The 20,551-nt window shown below is 41.6% G+C and overlaps 1 protein-coding gene across 1 annotated transcript; it reads left to right on the top strand.

The window, feature by feature from the left end:
* Nucleotides 1-4,454: 4,454 nt before the first annotated feature.
* LOC136531121 (chromatin-remodeling ATPase INO80-like) lies at nt 4,455-17,126 on the top strand. Its single transcript, XM_066523838.1, has 22 exons — nt 4,455-4,820; nt 6,033-6,117; nt 6,285-7,072; nt 7,153-7,353; nt 7,442-7,552; nt 7,774-8,159; nt 8,248-8,356; nt 8,447-8,527; nt 9,509-9,675; nt 9,780-9,905; nt 10,009-10,170; nt 10,244-10,301; nt 10,408-10,638; nt 10,802-10,948; nt 11,068-11,622; nt 11,834-12,091; nt 12,449-12,556; nt 13,038-13,132; nt 13,234-13,390; nt 14,118-14,318; nt 15,140-15,277; nt 16,370-17,126. The coding sequence occupies exons 1-22, from the start codon at nt 4,737-4,739 to the stop codon at nt 16,652-16,654; spliced, it is 4,533 nt and encodes a 1,510-aa protein (XP_066379935.1). The 5' UTR covers nt 4,455-4,736; the 3' UTR covers nt 16,655-17,126.
* The last annotated feature ends 3,425 nt before the right edge of the window (nt 17,127-20,551 follow it).

The raw sequence follows: 20,551 nt of genomic DNA, 5'->3' as shown, positions 1-20,551 counted from the left end.
GGGCATGACATGTGGCCCAATAAAATATTGACACGCCACATGGACCAATAAAAATACGACACTTGGTCTAATGAAGAAGTGACATGTGACCCAACCGCAGCATGACACATGTGCCAATAGAAAACTGACATGTGGAACAACAGAGTCCTGACACATGGTCCAGTAAGAACCTGAAACATGCAAGAACCAGAGATGGACACGTTGTGCAATAAGAAGGTGACACGTACCCAAACCATCTCCAATGCAACCGGCTATAGCATGTACACGTGGAAAGCATCTCCAATGGAAGCACCCGCCAATGTGGCTGCTCCTCTGCCACGCATGCCAAAGCAGTTCTATGACAATCTGTTTTCGTCATAGATCTATCCAATTCTATGATGATTTTCTAGAATTGTTATAGAATTGCAAGAATGACGTGACTTCTATGACGAACCGTTTTTCATCATAAATTCATCATAAAACTGAAATTATGACGAATTTGGTTCCTTCAGTGATGAAAGCTGATCGTCATAGAAGTGAATATTTCTAGTAGTGAATCTAGATCTCTACCCAATACACATATACAACACCATTCATTTAGAGTGGCTCGAGTCCAAAGAAAGTATGCATGCTTGAGAAAACTACCAAGCTACCACAATGTTAAAAGTGATCATTGAAGACAGTGAAAACATGATTAGTGTTGTATTAGACCTATAGTATTCAATAAGGTAGTGATGCCTTTTGTCCAGATAAAAGAGTGGTCGACACTTATAAGCTTGTTGCGTTGACGTCATGAGGCCTTTGTGCTTAACTAGACACTTGGACCTTGGTGGGTTAAGCTTGTCACCCCTCTGGCTTATTGTTGAGCAATAGCAAGAAACTTGTTCTGCATGTGAAGACAGTTGCCTTGATGACTCAAATTTTGATGAGAAGATGGTATCAAGTGACCGAAAGAGAGGTGTGTTGAAGCCAAAGTGTGAGTACGAAGCCAAAGTAAGAGTTGGATAATTGGAGTTGGGCCCATACTAATGGCTTGTTATAACCATAATTGTTAAAACCTTGATTCTATGGTACGATTTTATGACTTTGGGCCTATTCGGCTGCCGGTCACAGCACTGTCGGCAGCCATTGTAAAGTAGTTTATCTCTTACAAGAGATGCAGCGGGAGCACTACCTTAAGTTCAGTCGAACAAGCCCTTTTATGATTTTTGTTTGTGAGGCTCATTCTATGTATGTCCAGTAGGAACCATATGAACTTAGTAGTTATAGTCTTACAATTCGTGATGCTATCATTGGAACTTCTATCCAATTCAAGATCACGATTTTAACAATCTTGGTCATAAGCTGTGAAACTAACGTGTACACTAAAAACCATAATAAACACCTTTCATTTAAAGCCAAGAAAACGTGTGGGTTGCATTAGCGTGGAGTGCCTACAACAACGTTAGCCTTGTTGACGTTGCAACTTACAAGAATCCAAGAAAAATAGGAATAAAAGTATATGGCTATTGGATAGCAAGGCAAGGTAACTACAATGATGTTAGTCTGATATAAAGTGGTTGTACTAGTGTTGCTATGCCTACATTATGCTTATTGAGGTGTTTGGATTGATGAATTGAGTGGTCTGTTATCATCTCACTCATCATCTTTTTTTATTTGGTTTATGAAATAGAATGTATTGATCCACTACTAGCCAATTTCTTATAAACTAACAATCAGTATAAACATGAGTAATGTAGTTATTCTACCAAAATCAATAGAATCAACTCAGGTTGCATCGTCTATCCAGGATAAAAAGTGTTCCTCGAATCAATCACTTTCTACGATCTTAAATGTACAGAGACATCATCACAACCATTTAGACAAGCCAAAACCTGCCGATGTCTCACATTTGGTTTACCAAATCCGTAGCAATGATTTTTTATCTATTTTTAATTAATTTTTGCTTGACATTTTATTTGGCATGGCAATATTTGGTAGCAAACTAAGCACACATGTCATGATTTTCTATTCAGATCATTGATATGTTATTATACTCTATCTTACTTGTCTGATTCACCTGACTTAAATACGTTACAAATCTCAACTTAAAACACCAATCGAATTCGAGTTCATTCATGATGCTACTAGAAACATTACAGCAACATGTTGAAGGCTTTAAAGGAGAACAATCATTCATGGCCCTCAACTAATGCTAAAGGTATGGTTCTTTCTTTCCCAATTCCCTTCCATCCCTTGTAGATATGTACCTGTTCTATACAAATGAGAATGTTGTTGTTGTGTTCGGCTCTAACTCAACATTAAAGACCGCGAAGAAGTTGGTGTGTTGCGCGATCACGAATGGTGAACAACTGTGGATAATATGAAAATGTCTAGGGATTCTTGAGATAGGGACGACCATAGATTCACGAAGTGGAAGAGATTATAGAAGCTCTCCAAATAGAGATGCCAATGGCCCCTGATCCATGATTTTCCATGGTGAATTACTTGGGGACGGGGATGGGGTCAATTTAGGCCTCACGGGAATGAAATGGGGGAGAAAAAAAGTTCCCGCCAGGTCACAGGACGGAAAAATGATCATGATGATGTTCGTGGGGTCGGGGACGGAACCCCACCCACCGGGATGGAAATCTAACCCTCGACGAGGGTTGACATCTCTATCTGCAGAGGTATTGATCGCTATAGGTCTACCATTGAGAAAAGTATCAACTCTCTATACGAAGTCGTGATACTCGTCTGTTGGCAAATATATGCTCACGGTTGAAAATCAATTTGTACATTAGTTTTCATCCAGCATAATCAAACTATGTCAAACTTAAAAAAGATGCAAGAGCTAACTTAAAAATTTTAAGTCAACTTTTTCTATCAACAATTCTTTTGGTTGTGTTGGTTTCCTATAAGAATTGACAATAGAAACCAAATCCACTGGAGCGAGTGGAAGACGATAAAAAGTAACACTATAATGTTGACTCTTAGATGACTAATAACGGACGAACAAGATCAACCACCTTCAAAATTGGTCAAAATTAGGCTATGATTATATTAACATATCTCTAATTTTGGTTTGATCATAGCAGTGCACAGACACAGATCTATTTTATCTAAAATTATATACTACCTCCGTCCCAAATGTTAAGGCGCTTTAACTTTCACGAAGAGTCGAAGCATCTCAAGTTTAACTAAATTATAGAAAAAATTACAAAAATTTATGATATCAAATAGATATATTATAAAAATATAATTAATAAAGAATTTAATAATACTTATTTGGTATCATAAATATTAATATTTTATTTTGCTATATAAATTTGGTTAACCTTGAGATGCCTTGACTCTAGAAAAATTAGAATAATTTATAATTTACGACGGAGGAAGTAATAATAATAACAAACTTAGCTTTGCATCCATTTCCTGATAAGTTTGAAAATCACCGATGCAAAGAATTCGTCTTTGCCCAGAAGGGGACAACAGAAGAGAAGAAAATAAGAGGCTTTTACGGGTACGTTATTAAAAAAATTTGTAATTACACACAAATCATTAAAAAAATTGACCGCACGTTCTGAACTTCTTTGCTCTCTAAGCCATTCCGTCGGTGTTCTATTCGTTTTTCACCGTTTGAGAGTCCTGATAAGTGGATCCGGTCAGTCAAAACGTCCATAATACCCCTCTCATCTCTATCCTCTCTCTCTCAAACTCGACCTCATATCTCTGCTCCGCGCGCCCCCCCGGCGGAGCTCGCCCGTGGCGGCCGGGGCGGAGCTCCCCTACGCCCGCGCCCGCGCCCGCAGTGGCTGTCCGGGGCCGAGCTCGCCCGCTCCAGAGGCGGCGGCCGGGGCCGAGCTCGCCCGCGCCCGCGCCCGCGCCGGCGGCTGCTGTCCGGGGTCGAGCTTGCCCGCGCGCGCCAGAGGACCGGCTGTCCAGGGTCGAGATGGCCGGGGCGGACCTCCTCGCGTCACCTCCACGCGCGCTGCGTCAGATCCATGGCGAGGACCAGCGGCAGCTCCACGCGCGCCGCCTCCTGGCTCTCGCCGCCGCCGTTGGGGACGAGGCCGTCTCCCTGCACGCTGGGGCCCTCGACGTCGCTGTCGGGGCTCGTGCCGTTGCTGTAGCTCCCCGCCATCTCCTTCTTCTTGGCCGCGGCGGCGCGGGAGGCGCGCCTGCACTTCGCCCGAGCGCGTGACTGACAAACGGAGCCCACCGTAGGGTAAAATGGCCATTTCACCTATCTGTTTGACACCGTTAAGTAGAAAAGCGGACGGAATGGCTTGAAGAGCATAGAAGTTCAGAACGATGACACTCATGTGCGGTCAAAATTTTTAATAACTTATATATAATTATAAACGTTTTCGTAAAACAAAGGCCGTGCTCCAAAATCCAAGAGCTGTCTAGTGGGCGGCAGGTACGTCGAGCGGAGCGGAAAACCCAGAGTCCCCTTCCGGTTTCGCTTTCCCTGCTCCCCTCTTCTCCTCTCTCCCCTCCGCGGCCAAGCCAAAGCCATGCCTAGTTCTACTACTTCCCCCACCACGTCACAACAGGGCCTCCACACCACCCCCACCGCCTCCCTCCACCTCCCGCCTCCTTCCCCATCCCCTTCCGCTTCCGCCCACGAACCCTAACCCTAATCCCGTCGCCGCCCACGCCGCGGCACCGACCCGGCCGACGCCCGCACCGCGCCTTCGGCGCCATATTCGGCCCCTGCGTTCTCCCTCCCCGGCACCCCACCTCGCGCGGCGAGCCGGGGCGCTAGGGTTTTCTACATGGATCCGCGCCGCGCGCCTCCGCGGGGCGGGGGCGCTAACGGCGGCGGCGGGCTCTCTTACTCCACGCTGTTCAACCTCGAGGTAGCCTCTATTCTTGCTGTTTAGTTCTGCTCTCTCTCGTGTGAAGATGGTTTCTCTGCGCGCTAGGGGCTGTGTTGGATTGGGCGCTGCGTGGTGGATGCAATTGTTGAGTTACCGGGCTCGTTATTGCTCGGTTTTGGGTTAATTCTATTCCCCGGGGGCACTTCCTTTGTGCCCTGTTTTTTCTGTGTGCAATCTGGTGGCCATTTTGGGCTGGAGCCCCCTTTTCGTTCGGCTGTTAGTGGTTGCCTAGTATTTGATTAATGTAGGTTGTCTAGTGGTTCTGCTCTATTGTATGGTAGCTGATACTCATTACTCAGTGCTACTGTTTAATTGGTTTGGACTACCATTCAATTGCTGCATTGTGTTTTGCCAGGCCTAAGTTACTGGGTTCCCTTATTGCTCTATTCTAGTCTAAGTATGATTCTTAGTGTGTTGAAAATTCATGATCAACTGGTGTTCTTATTGTCTTGTTTAACTTATATCAGCTGTCGCTGTTTCTGCGTAGTCATCATTTTGTCAAAATTTATAGTATTTCATGCATGACTGCGAATTTGTTTTCACGCAATTGTTTGATTAAGTTGTTGGGTCTTAATTTAGTTATTCAATGTTTTGAGTTACATAGATTGCTTATTAGTTGCTGGGATCTATCTAGGCTCTTATGTTGCGCATTGTGTGGTTGTGATCTGCTTAGTTTGCAGTGTGTCAATTGTCACTATTGCTATTCTTGTATTCTCTAAACTCACACAGACTAGTTTTGCTTGGTGTTTCATTCTTCTAAGGATGTGCACTCATGCATGGTAAACAGTTCCTTGTCATGCTATATTTTACATAGTTTTCATCAGCAAAATGCATAGTTGCGTTTTAATTTTATGCAGTTTGCTAATCGTATGATTTGTGATTTTGTGCCTGCTGAGGGAAATTTCGGGTGATCATGCCAGTGTTGTTTATTTGTTTGCATCTTTGAGCTATTGGTCCATCATTTTATTACTCGTGTAGTTTTAATTGTTGCTTATCTATCAATTTGGACTGTGTAGGATCTTTAAACCTTGTAGTCTCAGGTAGTGTAGAAATGGGAGAGTAACATTCATGTTCTCTTGTTTTTTGAACTTTGTGAAGAAGATAAGTTTATCTACTCTTATGTCTCTCTGCCTTCTTATTCCTATTGGTATGCCATTCTGACTATGGTTGGTACTGGAAATACTGTTGCAGCCTTTGCTGAACTTCAGGGTTCCTGTACCAGAAGATCTTGCCCGCTATGGTAATAGCAGCTCAAATGGGAGTCCAAGCAGTGAAGGTCGGCCACCTTTATCTCTTTGACCTTTATTCTGACGTTTTCTGTTTAAGAGTTATCTTTTGAACAGTAGCTTGTTTTCAAAACCCATCTTACAGCTTGAGCAACTCTGTTACCGTTTGTCATGTTTCTATATGAATCATTTGTCTTATTCAGCTTCTCCTTTTTAGGTCAAGGATCCTTGTTGGATCAGTACAATGGTGTAAATGATGCTTCCCATGGCCTGCATCGGAAGCGAAAAAGGCATCTTTATGGTGCCAGCGATGATGATGAGGCAGATGCCTATAGTAACAAAATAACAGAGGAGCACTACCGTGCTATGCTCAGTGAACATGTGCAGAAGTACCGGAGGTCAAAGTTCAAGGAGGGTGCTTTTAGTTCTGATCCTCCTCGTGTGGCAACCCCCCAAATAAAACACAAAAATGGTGGTAAAAAAACTATGAAGCACGCAAGTGATTTCAGGGATGTTGCGACATTAGATGGGATAGAAGCCTCACATGAGTATAATGGGATAGAATGTGTTAAAACTCATGGTGGTTTTAATAAGCTTGTAGCATCCCTTGATTCGACCTATTTAGATATGGGGGATAATATACGCTACTTAGTTCCAGAGGGTTATGATAAGTTAGCATCATCCCTTAATCTCCCTGTTTCTTCTGATATACATGTCGAGGAACACTTCTTGAAGGGCATGCTTGATTTACGCACCCTAGCAGCAATGCTTGGTACTGACCAAAAGTTTGAGGCTTCCAATCGTGGTGGATTATCTGAACCCCTGCCACAATTTGGATCTCTCAAGGAAAGGGTAAAGGTGCAGAAATTTTCTCTGCAAGTTACCGAGGACCCCTTTGCAATTCCGGAAGGAGCAGCTGGGAGGATACGAAGGTCTATTATATCAGAAGCTGGCAATTTGCAGGTTCATTATGTCAAAGTCTTGGAAAAAGGAGATACATATGAGGTTGGTATTAGCTGATATAACTGTAGTTGTACTTTTTTATATTCATTGTATTTAGCAACGATGCGATATCGTTAATACAGATTATCGAGCGTAGCTTACCAAAGAAGCAAATAGTAAAGAAGGAACCTTCTGTAATTGTGAAAGAAGAGTCTGAAAAGACTTACAAACTATGGCAGTCTCTTGCTACCAAAAGCATCCCAAAGCATCACAGGAATTTTACTGCTTTGATGAAGAAACGACAAGTAGATGCGAAGCGCTTCTCTGATAGTTGTCAACGAGAGGTATTGTGCCCATTTATATTGTTGGCCTTTACCGTACAATGCTCATGTGCTCTTGTTTACAGTCTTAATGTTTGTCTGAAATATCCAGGTAAAGCTCAAAGTAAGCAGGTCACTGAAACTGATGAGGTGTGCTGCAATACGTACAAGGAAGTTGGCTAGGGACATGCTGATATTTTGGAAACGTGTAGACAAAGAACAGGTTTTCTTTTTGCCCGCTGAGGCTTATTTTAAATTTATACCTTTTTTGATTTCTCAGTCCTCTTCATTACCTGCACCGAGTTCAACATATATTCTCTCTTCCACTCCTCTTGCATATATCTCATTTGTTTGGTTCAGTTTAGCACATGACTACTTCCCCTTTAGTTTTCAAAACAAGACACATAAGATTATGACACTCAATTCTTTTCCTGTCTGCATCAGTATGAGTTAAGGAAAAAAGAGGAAAGAGAAGCTGCTGAAGCTTTGAAACGTGAGGAGGAGCTACGTGAAGCCAAAAGACAGCAACAGAGGCTAAACTTTCTGCTGTCACAAACAGAGCTTTACAGTCATTTCATGCAGAACAAGGGTGGTGGCTCAGCACCGCCTGATGAGGAAGATGTCCCTGATGAAGATGAAGAAGAAGATCCTGAGGAAGCTCAATTGAAAAGAGAGGCCTTGAGAGCAGCACAGCATGCCGTCTCTCAACAAAAGATGAAGACAAATGCATTTGATAGTGAAATTGTGAGGCTTCGTCAAACTTCTGAGTCTGTTCTTCCAACTGATGATTCATCTAGCATGGACCCTAGCAAGATTGATCTATTACACCCGTAAGTCTTCTTGAAAAAATGTTTATTATTTACAAAATTATAAATGAACTCTCTAGACCTGATTGCTTTGGTACTATCTTGTTTTTAGCTCAACAATGCCTGAGAAGTCATCTGTGCAGACACCGGAGTTGTTTAAGGGTGTATTGAAAGAATATCAGTTAAAGGGCTTACAGTGGCTGGTTAATTGTTATGAACAGGTAAATTTTTAATGTTAAAAGCATATACATTTTTTACCATTTTGTATGAGCACTACTCTTTGATTTTCACTTTAAATTTTGGAATTGCAGGGGTTGAATGGCATTCTTGCTGATGAGATGGGTCTTGGCAAAACTGTTCAGGCTATGGCATTCCTGTCTCATTTGGCTGAGGTTGGTTAATTTATCTTTTAACATAAAAATTGTTTCCACTAGTCCAGTGCTTGTGTTAGTGTTAGTGTTAGAGTATGGCAGGGGCCTATTGGGCCTGGGCCGGATGTATAGCCCATTAGTGTTAGGGTTAATTAGAGATAAGGGTCGCTTGCTTAGGAGTCAAGTAAACCTCTCTATATAAGGAGATGAGATGTATCAATCTAATCAAGCAAGAATTAAGAAGGAAAACCCTTCCCTCTTGCCCGGCCGTGGGCAAACGCCCCGCGGCCGGCTCTCTCTCACCCTCGCAGCCCTAGCCGTGAACAGTACCCGTGGTACTGTAGCCCGCGGGTACTGTAGCGCGGAAGCCGCCATCGCTCCCCTCGACTCTCTCCTCTCAATCCTAGCAGCCACATAACAGCTTGATTATTATTTCGTACCATGATGTGTTTGGGGTTTTGATCGATCTCCTGTTATTTTTAACTCATTTTTTTATTCTTTCATCCAGTTAACATATCTATATATATTTAGAATAAAGTACTCCCTCCATTCCAAATTGTAAGTTATTTTGGCTTTTCTAGACTAGATACATAATTTTTACCAAGTATCTAGACATAGCGTATATCTAGGTGCATAGCAAAAGCTACTCCCTCCGTCCCATAAAGAATGTCATTCTCGCTTTCCAAGAAGTCAAACATTTTGAACTTTAACCACGTCTATATAAGAAAGTATTAATATTTGTGATGCATAATTAGCATCATTAGATGAATCACTGAATATATTTTTCATAATAAAATTATTTAGAGATGTAAATGTTGCTAATATTTTCTACAAATCTGGTCAAACTTAAGAAAGTTTGACTGGCACGAATCACATAACGTCATTCTCTTTGGGACGGAGGGAGTATTGTATCTAGAAAAGCCAAAATGACTTGCAATTTGGAACACGAGTATAAATCTAACACCTAATGGTTGGATGCTAACCATTCGATATATCACACAGGACAAAAACATATGGGGCCCCTTTCTAGTGGTGGCTCCTGCATCTGTTGTGAATAATTGGGCTGAGGAGTTGATTAGATTCTGCCCTGACCTAAAGATACTTCCTTACTGGGGCCCAGAGAGGATGGTTCTTCGAAAGAATATCAACCCCAAGCGTCTGTATCGCAGGTAAGTTGCTGGTAAGGGCAGAAACTTATGCGAGTGATCCTTTTCTTTAAAAAGCTCATAACTGTTTGCCTAATCATCTAACCTTTTCTCTCTTAACTCTGCAGAGATGCTAGCTTCCACATTCTTATTACAAACTATCAGATACTTGTGAACGAAGAGAAGCTTTTGAGACGTGTTAAGTGGCAATACATGGTACTGGATGAGGCCCAGGCTATCAAAAGTTCAAGCAGGTGACTTTACATGTGTATGTGTGTGTGTGTGTGTGTTCATTTATTTGTTAAGGAACTATCCTATATGCCTTCCCTTGCTTGACAAATTATCTCTCTGCTGCAGCCAGCGCTGGAAGACATTACTGAGCTTCAACTGTAGAAACCGTCTACTTCTTACTGGGACACCAATACAGAACAATATGGCTGAGTTATGGGCACTTCTTCATTTCATCATGCCCACTCTATTTGACAGTCATGAACAGTTCAACGAGTGGTTCTCAAAGGGGTACTGTTTTTTTTTTGTTTCTAGTTGTACCTTCTTTATTTTGTCCATCCTTAAGTTGCTGATGTTTTGGCAGTATTGAGGGTCATGCTGAGCATGGAGGAGCTTTGAATGAACATCAGCTTAGTAGATTAGTAAGACATCATCATACTGTTTATGTTGTTGTTTATTGAATATTTTGAGTCTTGGTACAATTTGCTATCCTCCTAAGATTATAATGACACTTCTCTTTTTTCACAGCATGCTATTTTGAAGCCCTTTATGCTCCGCCGGGTTAAGATTGATGTCATTGCTGAAATGACCAAAAAGAAAGAAGAAATTGTTCCCTGCAAATTGAGTTCTCGTCAACAAGTTTTCTATCAAGCTATAAAAAATAAGATCTCGCTTAACGAGTTGCTTGATGGAAGTCGTGGCAATCTAAATGACAAGAAGCTACTTAGCCTGATGAATATTGTCATGCAGCTACGGAAGGTAGTATATCGTTATAGTATGTTTCTTACTTTTGATCACATATGTAAAATCATTCAGAAGAACCCAACTGCCCAGAAAAAAATCATTCCCTATTGTAAATTTTGCTGAATTTGGCTCCTTTTCTGGTTTTAATTGGATGTTATTTCTCTGCATTGCCTTTTAGGTCTGCAATCACCCAGAGCTGTTTGAGCGCAATGAGGGAAGCTCTTACTTTTACTTTGCTGATATCCCAAACTCACTTCTTTCTCCCCCATTTGGGGAATTACAAGATGTACACTATGCAGGCAAGAGAAACCCTATAATCTTTGAGGTATAATTTCTGTTACCTTAGCCCTTGTCTTTTATTGGCCACACTTCTACAGCCTCCTGCATATATTTCTTCCTGATCATGAACATTGTATTAATATCTATCTTACATAATCTCCTCAGATTCCAAAGTTAGTTTATGAGGGAATCATCTGCAACACAGAAAATTCTGGAAACATCTGTGGATTTCAGAATGGATATTTGAACAGGCTGTTTAATATATTTTTGCCCAGCAATATCCATCGCTCAGCCATTCCAGAAGTTAATTCATCAATTGAGTCTGTTCTATCATCTGGTGCATTTGGCTTTACACGTTTGTCAAATCTGTGCCCAGTTGAAGCTTCCTTCCTGGCCACTGCTTCTTTATTTGAGAGACTAGCGTTTTCAGTAATGCAATGGAATAGGAACTACACTGATGAAATTATGGATGCATTTCTTGATTCAGAAGATCCTGACATCCAGTCCAGTCAGAATGATTCCACAAAAGTTCATGCAGTTGCCCGATTGTTGCTTTCTTCTACAAAGGCCAAGCCCAGTTTGCTTAGGACAAAGATTGGGACTGGGCCAAGTGATAGCCCATATGAGGCACTGGTGCTTTCTCATCGTGACAGGCTTGCTTCGAACATAAGGCTTCTTCGTTCAGCATATGCTTTTATTCCGCCAGCTAGAGCACCACCTGTGAGTCCATTTGTCTTATTCATGTTGGTTTCTTTTGTATATTGCATTGCATGAGGCCATCTGTGTGTATAGAGTCACCTGAGTACATTTTTTGCTCAAATGCTAAAGAGTTTGGAACCTCCAAGTATTGTAGGAGTTGTTCTTTTACATCTATCTGTTTTGTATCAAATATATTGTCAGTGTTCATTAACAGCCCTTCCCCCTTTGCCAGATAAATGTTTGGTGTGCTGATCGAAATTTTGCCTATAAGTTCACCTATGAGATGCATGATCCTTGGGCCAAGAAACTGTTCCTGGGATTTGCTCGTACTTCTGAGTTCAATGGTCCTAGACGACCAGTTGCTCTTCATCCTTTGATTCAAGAACTCAATACTGATTTGCCCAACCTTGAGCCGATGCTGCAGCTACCCTATAGGATATTTGGGTCTTCTCCACCGATGAGTAATTTTGATCCAGCTAAAATGCTCACCGTAAGTCTTCATCACTTCTGCTGTGTTATGCGGCACAATTGCACATTGTTGTTTATGTTTGCTCTTTCACCTGCTGACCTGCATAATTTCATCACCCTTTTAGGCCTGTTTGGACATTTGGTTCAGTTCCTTAGATTAGATTAAATTTGAACCAAAGGTTGACAGTTTCTAGAAGAAATCCCTCATCCAAATAGAGGTCCCAAGTTATCATTTATATGTCTTTGGACAGCATATAACTTGATTATTAGAACGCTTGGAGTGAACTCCTTTACATAAAGGCCAAGCAATTTCTGTTTTTATTGCACCTTACTTGAGCTATTGTGGTACTGTGTTACTATATGGAGTGCTTGATGACAGGATTCTGGGAAGCTCCACACCTTGGATATGCTACTACGGCGCCTTCGAGCTGAAGGTCATCGCGTGCTTCTTTTTGCTCAGATGACTAAAATGTTGGACATTCTTGAGGTATTACTTTATGCTACATGTTTACTATTTAATGTGTGCACTATGCTACATGTTTGTACTTTCTATGCAGTATGCACTTGCAATTTGCGAAATCTACTAATGCTATAAGTGTAGTTATATACTTTTGTAGCCATGGGTACCAAATGATGCTCAGAAGACTGGTAGCAATTTCGGTTTCCACTATTTGTAATGCTAACATTGTGATTTTCATTAAGGAACTGAAAATAGATTTCTAAATATTTCAGCAAAGTTGAAAACTCTTGTGTCAGGGGTTGTGTTGTATGAGTTGTGTTGAGTGTGTGGATGTTGTGTGTTTCTGTATTTTTTTTCTCTTCTCCTTAATGCAATGATACACAGCTCTCCTGCATATTCAAGAAAAAAATGAGTTATCTGTCCATTATTCCTGGAGAATGTACTGTTGAGTCTGGTGCACTATAATTAGTATTCTTCCAATTTATGATCAAATATTTTATATTTTCAGGATTACATGAATTTCAGAAAATTTAAGTATTTCAGACTTGATGGGTCTTCTGCAATCTCAGACCGCCGTGACATGGTCCGAGATTTCCAGAATAGGTATGCATATTAATGTATTGGTGGCAGGGTTAACTGCTGCAATATGATGACATAATTCTGTTGAAACATGGCCTTAACCATTTTTCTCTTCTTCTCTGTAGGAATGATGTATTTGTTTTCTTGTTAAGCACAAGAGCTGGGGGGCTTGGTATTAATTTGACTGCTGCTGATACTGTTATTTTTTATGAAATTGACTGGAATCCAACACAAGACCAGCAGGCAATGGATAGAACGCACAGACTTGGTCAAACAAAGGAGGTAACTGAAACTTCAGTTTATGCTAAGTTTATTTCCTTCATTTCACAGACCATTTATGATTTTTAAATGACATCTGAACTTCATAACTTACTATGAAATCATGGCACTTCTGAAGTTTGACTAACTGCTGTATGATAATGTTTATGGTTAACTTGTTTCACATTTCAAAAGTTAGATTGATTATTAATGAAAGCTAACAAGGTGTTTAATTTTCTTGTCCACTTTTAATCATCATTCCTTTCATTCAGTTTAGTTTGAAAGTGTCCACACTCCTTTTTTTTTCTCTTTTTTTACCTTGTAGATTGTTGTTCTACAATAAAGTCAGCCTTAATTGTCAACCCTGTTAACTCTTCTGGTAGCATTCCGTGTTGCTACTAGTCACAAATATTTTTGTCTTGGATATTGACGCAATCTCCAAAGCATATTTTTTTACTGCTAATTCCTGTTGTAGTATGTTTATAGAACCTAATAAAGTGATGATGATACTTTCTGAGACAAATCTAGACGTGTTTTTTTTCGAGTTTGCAATGTATTTGCTTAAAGGGATATTGATAAAATTTTTAAAGTTCGACTGCATATGTCCAAAGCAAGTAGTATTTCTGACCATTGGTTGTGAATTGGCTTCTTGGCTGTTACTGGAACTAAATATCTTTGTTGTTTTATTTCGTGTGAATAAGTTTTATAATTGGTCAGGTCCTTATATTTTCTTTGAAACACACAATTTTAGGTAACTGTGTACAGGCTTATATGCAAAGATACTATTGAGGAGAAAATATTGCAAAGAGCAAAGCAGAAAAATGCAGTGCAAGAGTTGGTTATGAAGGGGAAACATGTCCAGGACGATCATTTGATGAGACAAGAGGATGTTGTTTCATTACTTATTGATGACACACAGATTGCACATAAGTTGAAAGAAATATCCATGCAGGTAAACATTATATATAGTGTCATTTCCATCTTTTGGTCACTTATCTGAATATCTGATACTCGTACAATTGGAGCACATATCAAACAGAAATACATTTTGCAATGTCGGTATTAGCTTGTAGCAATTGCTATGATATGTCACATGTACATGGAATCGAACCAATGCGTAGAGGATATATATTTGTAAGTATCTGAACAATTTTGATTTTTTGGATACATCATCTCCGATAGTACAATACTTAATGATACCTGCATGATATATCAATACATTTCTTAAATTGCATCCTTGGAGGATTGCCCAGTTGCATGAAGAGAGGATTAGACTGACAAAGACAACTGGGAGTCTTTGGATCCCTCTGAAAAAGGGGGAAATAGGGGAAGACGAACATGTGTTAAATTTGTAGAAATGAAGGGACAACATAGTTTAGCTTTTACTGGTGGTGGGGGAGGGGGACACATGATAATCATATTTGGGCTCTTTGCTTTTTTGCCATCATAGTGAGGTGTTATTGTTGTTATTACATCATTATGATTATACTTTATTGTGCTCTATATTGTTCAATGTCCAGAAATTTACTGTTCTTGCTGGTAGGCTGGGGCCACTGGTGTCTCTATATTATATGGTAACATAAATTTTTCCTGTCTGGTAGACTTATTTATGAAAATATTGGTCCACCCCCTTGCAACAATGGCTTCTAGTACCAATTTTGTATAGTGTATAATATCATTTTCCCCCTTGTTTTTGAAAACGATACTATATTTAAATTCAATGGGAAAAATTCTTGCAAGAACAACATTTTTCATCTCCATTTGCCATTTTAGGCGAAGGATCGACAAAAGAAAAGACGAGCTAAGGGCATCAAGGTTGACAAAGAAGGAGATTTGACACTCGAAGACTTGGATGATGCTACTGCTGCTGCTACTGCAGAAGCAGATCAAGATAAAACAACCAGCAAAAAGGTAAATGTGTGAAATATATTTGAGCTATTGAGTTACCAGTTTAATTTATTTTGTAATATGAGTATCCCACATCCTCTGAAATGTCATTGTTCTTTTCTGATGTATATGTACCTGCAGTTTCTTGAGTTTTCTTCAATTGTTCATATGCACTTGGAAGCAAGTGAATGACAAAAGAATTCAATATGCAAGCTTGAAATTCAAATTTAGTGTAAAAGGAAACATAAATTCAATTTTGCATAGCTTTGCCCTTCAATTAAGAAGAAACAGAATTGACCCAGTTTATAAGGGGAACCAGGCCTAAAACCTCACATAACACAGTTTATTTATTAAAGGAAAACCGGCGAAAACCCTAAACACGACAACCCAGATGACTAACCCCAAGCAACCCACCTACACAAAGATAACACAACCGATGGAGCCCACCGCACGTCATCGTTGCTGAGCTCATCACAAGTTATAGCGATAAGCAGCTCCGATTTCCCATAACAAACATCAGCTGAAGCCCTAACACACCACCACCTACTCACAAGCAGCCCCAGCTCTGACTTCGCCGCTGATCCAATGTAGGAGAGCCAATGATTTGCTGCAAGCAAGTAGCGAACCTGAAAGGGCCCGGCCTCAATGGATTGAACTTAATTTAATCACCCATTTAAACCTTATATGGGGTTTTGTTTTGGGCTATATCAGTTGAACTTTACTTGCATTTTACTCCATATGATAACTATAATTTGTGTGTTCATTAGCAAGGGAATTTTCAGTAATATGACTGCTGTATTTGTGCAATATCATTGCAAATTGAGAGCACTAAACAGAATGCTTGGGCTTGAGAATTCTCTGCTACTAAAATTTCTTGTATTTGCCTTCGTGAGCCATTATGCACCTTGACGTCATATTGGGCTGCCTTATCTTGCAATCCAAAACTGTGTTCTATTTGACACTCTCGAGAGTTGAGACCTTTCCATAACTTTCTAGTGTGCAAAGCAATTATGCTCAAAATAATTTTCATATGTTCTTTTGCCACCTTGTCTATCCAACTTGATCTTTTTTTAAGAAGCCTTGCTAATTTAAGTTTTTTTTTGAAAATATTTCCAGAAAAAGAGCTCCCACAAGAAACATACGAATACTCATGATAATGACAATACGGACAAGAATGTAGAGCCTAATGTGGGAGATCATCCGGGGAGTAGTCACACAGAAAATGAACAGATCGCCGAACCAAGGCCTAAAAGATCAAAAAGGCTGATGAAGAGCATTACTGATGACAAGGAATTAGCTGCTGCTGCTGTGGATCATGAAGAACCGGCAAATGAAGCGGAAAATCACAGAGCTCATGACTATGATCGTACAGAAGAGGTTCAAGACGGCACTCCAGCCTAATCCACTGACATAGAAGATGAGAACCGGTTACTAGATGGCAAGACGAGTAATTTATTATGCTGAGCTTGGGCATCAGAGGTGTGTAGATCAGGAGCCTTCTACAGACTGAAGGCAGGGAAAGCACAAGGAGGATTTAACCGCACATCTCCCATACTGAAATCAGCGAAATCTGGTGATTAAGCCATCAGTGCGGTGGGCGGTGGCAATAATAAGCTGACAGAGGTGTTGCCTTTTAGAGGCGAGGTCTATCCTCCAGAGGTTAGCATGAGCCCGCATCTGCAGTATTCATTGTGCTGGCTGTGACCATATATGTACATAAGCATGGAGGGTGATCCATGACCAGCACATATAGAAATAATTTTGTGTAAAGAGGGTAGCTATATCTGTATTGATCATAGTTTTGGTGTTGATAATTAAAGCAAAGGAACACGGCTGGAAAATAGCTGCCGTGGAGTTGGAATGTGTTTGATCATGTCTGACCGTAATGAGATCTTTCAGTAGCGCATATATATTTGTATCTTAAATAAGGCATATCGCATGATTTGTTTTTGTCGAACAGACTCGTGCGTCTGTCAAACGGCTAAGCAAAATCGCAATTCATGTTGAGCCCGCTGCTAGTAGACAGGATGTGTTTGGATCGCAGCATCCCATGCAGATGATCCTGGCACAGGCAGACGAAATCGGACGTGTGACGTTGTCTAGGTCAGGCAAGAATCTTTCAAATAAGCCCGTAGAAGCACCACTCCAATAAACTCTACTGGCCATTGCTATCCGCGCTTCGCTGTGGGTGATGTGTTTGGTATAGGAAAAATTTTAAGAAATATGGCTCATATGTCTAATATGTTTTCTCATCGTGTTGGTACGAAAGGTTGGTCTTAATATTCTAAACGAACATAGAGGTTGGTTGTTATTACATGGTGCCTATTCTAGGCCAGCAAATCAATGATATGTTAGTGGAAAGAAGTATTTGATGGAGTTGGGCTCAAGTAACTAACACACCTAGATTTAAAGCACAACATTGGGTAGGATCACATTATAGGTGAAAATAGCAAAAACTATAATACAAGTACTTCTCCTAACGCGAGGGTTTACAAAAAAGTGAATTAAGATCCACTCCCTTTAGGCGAAACTACAACACGCATCCAACAACTACGGACGACAACAGCAAGAGTACAATACAGGAGGACAGCGACGAAAAGCACTTCTACTACGGGTACAGCATCCCAAGGCAACTAATCTACCTTGGAACCACGCATATTTATGCCTATGCTCGGTGGATTCTTCTACCGCCCTGGCTATGGATCTGCATCTTCTCATGGCAATGGCTGAGTGAGAGAAACCAAGGGTTCTGCTTCTAACACTTCCGAGGGTGGAGGTGCTGGCGGTTCTGCATTACCGGTTCTCCTTCCTTTAGGTGGGTGGATAGGGATCCCCTCCAAGATCGGGGCATCCTGCCTTTCATCAATCAGCGTCCTCTGCTTGGTCCTAGTGAACAGATAGGCCTCACCCAGCTGATGAACATGTCGATCTTTGGCCTCCTTCAGAGCTTCTGACATGGCAGTCTCCCGGCTCTCAGCAGCTGTAGCACTGGCATGCGCTTCAGCAAGCTGCACCTGGAGCATCCGAGTGAAGATCTTGGCTTCTTCGGCACGCCCTCAGCTCCAAGGCTTGTCGGTCATACTGCTCATCCAGAGCAAGCAGGTACGTGGTCAAGTGCACCACGGTAGGACTATCTTCTTGCGCATCCCGCCTTTGCAAAGCCTCCATGCGAGCCCTCCATGCTCGCCGATTCCTATCCAAGGATGGAAAGAACCTCATGGGGGTACGGGCAATGGGCTCTTCATAGAGCTAGCAAAGGTATCGCAAGGCTTTGCGGGCCACAACCTGGTAGGTGTCGGTGAAGCTAAACCCGGTTGCGGTCACACTCCAGGCTTCGGTGATGTCGAGAAACTCTTCACTCTTCCCAATGTAGACGGTAACCTCACACCTATCGGTGCCATGCTTCTCATACTCACGGCCTTCATATTCGGGACGATCTTTGACTCCGAGCTTTTGCAGGGTGGCATGCAAGATTCTAGGAAAACCCTCAACGTTCAGGCAGTAACTACTAACCCAGGCTCCTGCCATTTCTGGCGGTGGCTACAAAGAAGGGCTGAGCAAAAAGCTTGCTTAAAGGGAAAACCTAAGCGAGCTAAAGTGCGCTGAGTGGTGGTACCAATGGCTAAGCCAGGCTCTGCTTATAAAGGCGGAGCGGTCTGTGGTCCTGGCGCGGTTCACTTAGAACTGATGAAGATCACTACTTTTCGTCTTTGTCCTACAAGCATGTGTACTGCTTTTGTTTTCCCTTCCCATTTTAGCTTTAGTCAGTGCTTCCGTGGAGGCTTCCAGTTGTTCAGTGTCCATAGCTAACAGACCTAGAGATTGATGAATTATATATACATTCAATTTTCATGGGCGCATGCATCTTATGTCTTATCATAGTCGTATCCATCCTGGCTACTAAACATCTCTGCTTATTAAACATGTCAATAGTACTTTGGTTCTTTACTTAGCAAATTGTGTTCTTGGTATGGGTAAAGGACATTGAAGTGTTAGTATTTTTGTGGGGATGGATGCTAGTTGGCCTGAAGCCACTGCTGGTTTAAAGGCGTGCATGCATGCACTGCTGCTGTTGTTGGCCCACTTTTGACGTATTCTCGTAGAGAAAGGACATGCCATAAAATTTTACCTTCTCACAAGGAGATAAGAACGGGTACAACTGGGGCACCGGCCATGCATGCAAAGCAAGCAAGGGCCCAGCAGCATGCACGCACGCGTACTCGCATGCGTGCCGACCACCATGCTAATTAGGCACCGGCCATACAGGCACACCGTCCGTCTATTAGATGCATTGATGCATGTGTAAGTACAAATGTTCCTGCATGGTCGGTGGATTGTTTTTATCTGATGGTAAGGAGGAGAGGCATTGAATGTGTCCACCTGCCCGACTTGTGTTTTATGTGATGGTAGCATGGAGGGAAGGCATTAAATGCGTCTACCTTCTTTCGACCCACCATGCGTAGGTGAAGATGTCCAGTGCTTTCAAATTTACTAAGTGAATTTCTGGATACCTTAGGGAATGGCCTCGAACACTGCTCATCTCGTGCGCACAAAAATCTTGCCGCTTTCCTTTTATTGGTCTCCACGCCAGACTCAATGGTGGACTGCGCCAAGACCAATGACCGCTCTACCATTACAAAAGGCCTATCCTAACCACTTGGTACCACCACTCGATGAGTCTCAGCTCACCGTGGGATCGAACAGGACAACAGATCAGAGCAAATCCCATACCGTTCGGTGCGGACAGTTTGCACCATTCACCGTCAAGTTGGTAGCCTATGATGCGATCCCGATCCCAGCGCCAACTCCAGCGACCGTGAGACCATAAATTTTAAAAATCGATTAAAATTTATTTAAAATAACTCAATATAACAACCAGCTATTGTGTATATTAGTGCATCAAAGCCAACATATCAACCCCGCGCTAGTTAGAAATCTAAGCTAGTCAGCTAGACATTAGTTAGAAATGCATGCTAGACATTATAAACTACTCTCTCAAGTCCAAAGATATCTAATGAACATTGGATTTTTTAACTTGCTCTCCAATGAAATTCGAACACCACTGAATCATACATGGGGATGATATCCAAATCCAAATGGACCTTATCCAAGCATAGCCAAAACAACAAATAATATCCAATTATCAATCCAGCACGGACAGCCACCCGCGCCTGTGCACGATGCGTGCTCCGGAGTCCCATGCACGTCGCCCCGAGGTGCATGGTCTGGTCTGCCTCTGCACCGACTAGTTGCAGGTGCATGCATGGCGTGTTGTGGTGTGGTAGACTAGACCAGGGT

This window comes from Miscanthus floridulus, chromosome 2, assembly GCF_019320115.1.
Source record: "Miscanthus floridulus cultivar M001 chromosome 2, ASM1932011v1, whole genome shotgun sequence".
In the NCBI taxonomy this organism is placed as follows: domain Eukaryota; kingdom Viridiplantae; phylum Streptophyta; class Magnoliopsida; order Poales; family Poaceae; genus Miscanthus; species Miscanthus floridulus.
Note: the sequence above shows the minus strand (reverse complement) of the source record. Positions and strands in the feature narration are given on the sequence as shown.

Excerpts from the sequence above, each read along its gene's own strand:
- LOC136531121 (XM_066523838.1), top strand. The coding sequence starts at position 4,737 with ATGGATCCGCGCCGCGCGCCTCCGCGGGGCGGGGGCGCTAACGGCGGC. Across the intron at positions 8,528-9,508 it reads TCCTGTCTCATTTGGCTGAG|GACAAAAACATATGGGGCCC; the intron begins GTTGGTTAATTT and ends TATATCACACAG. Across the intron at positions 15,278-16,369 it reads ATAAAACAACCAGCAAAAAG|AAAAAGAGCTCCCACAAGAA; the intron begins GTAAATGTGTGA and ends AAATATTTCCAG.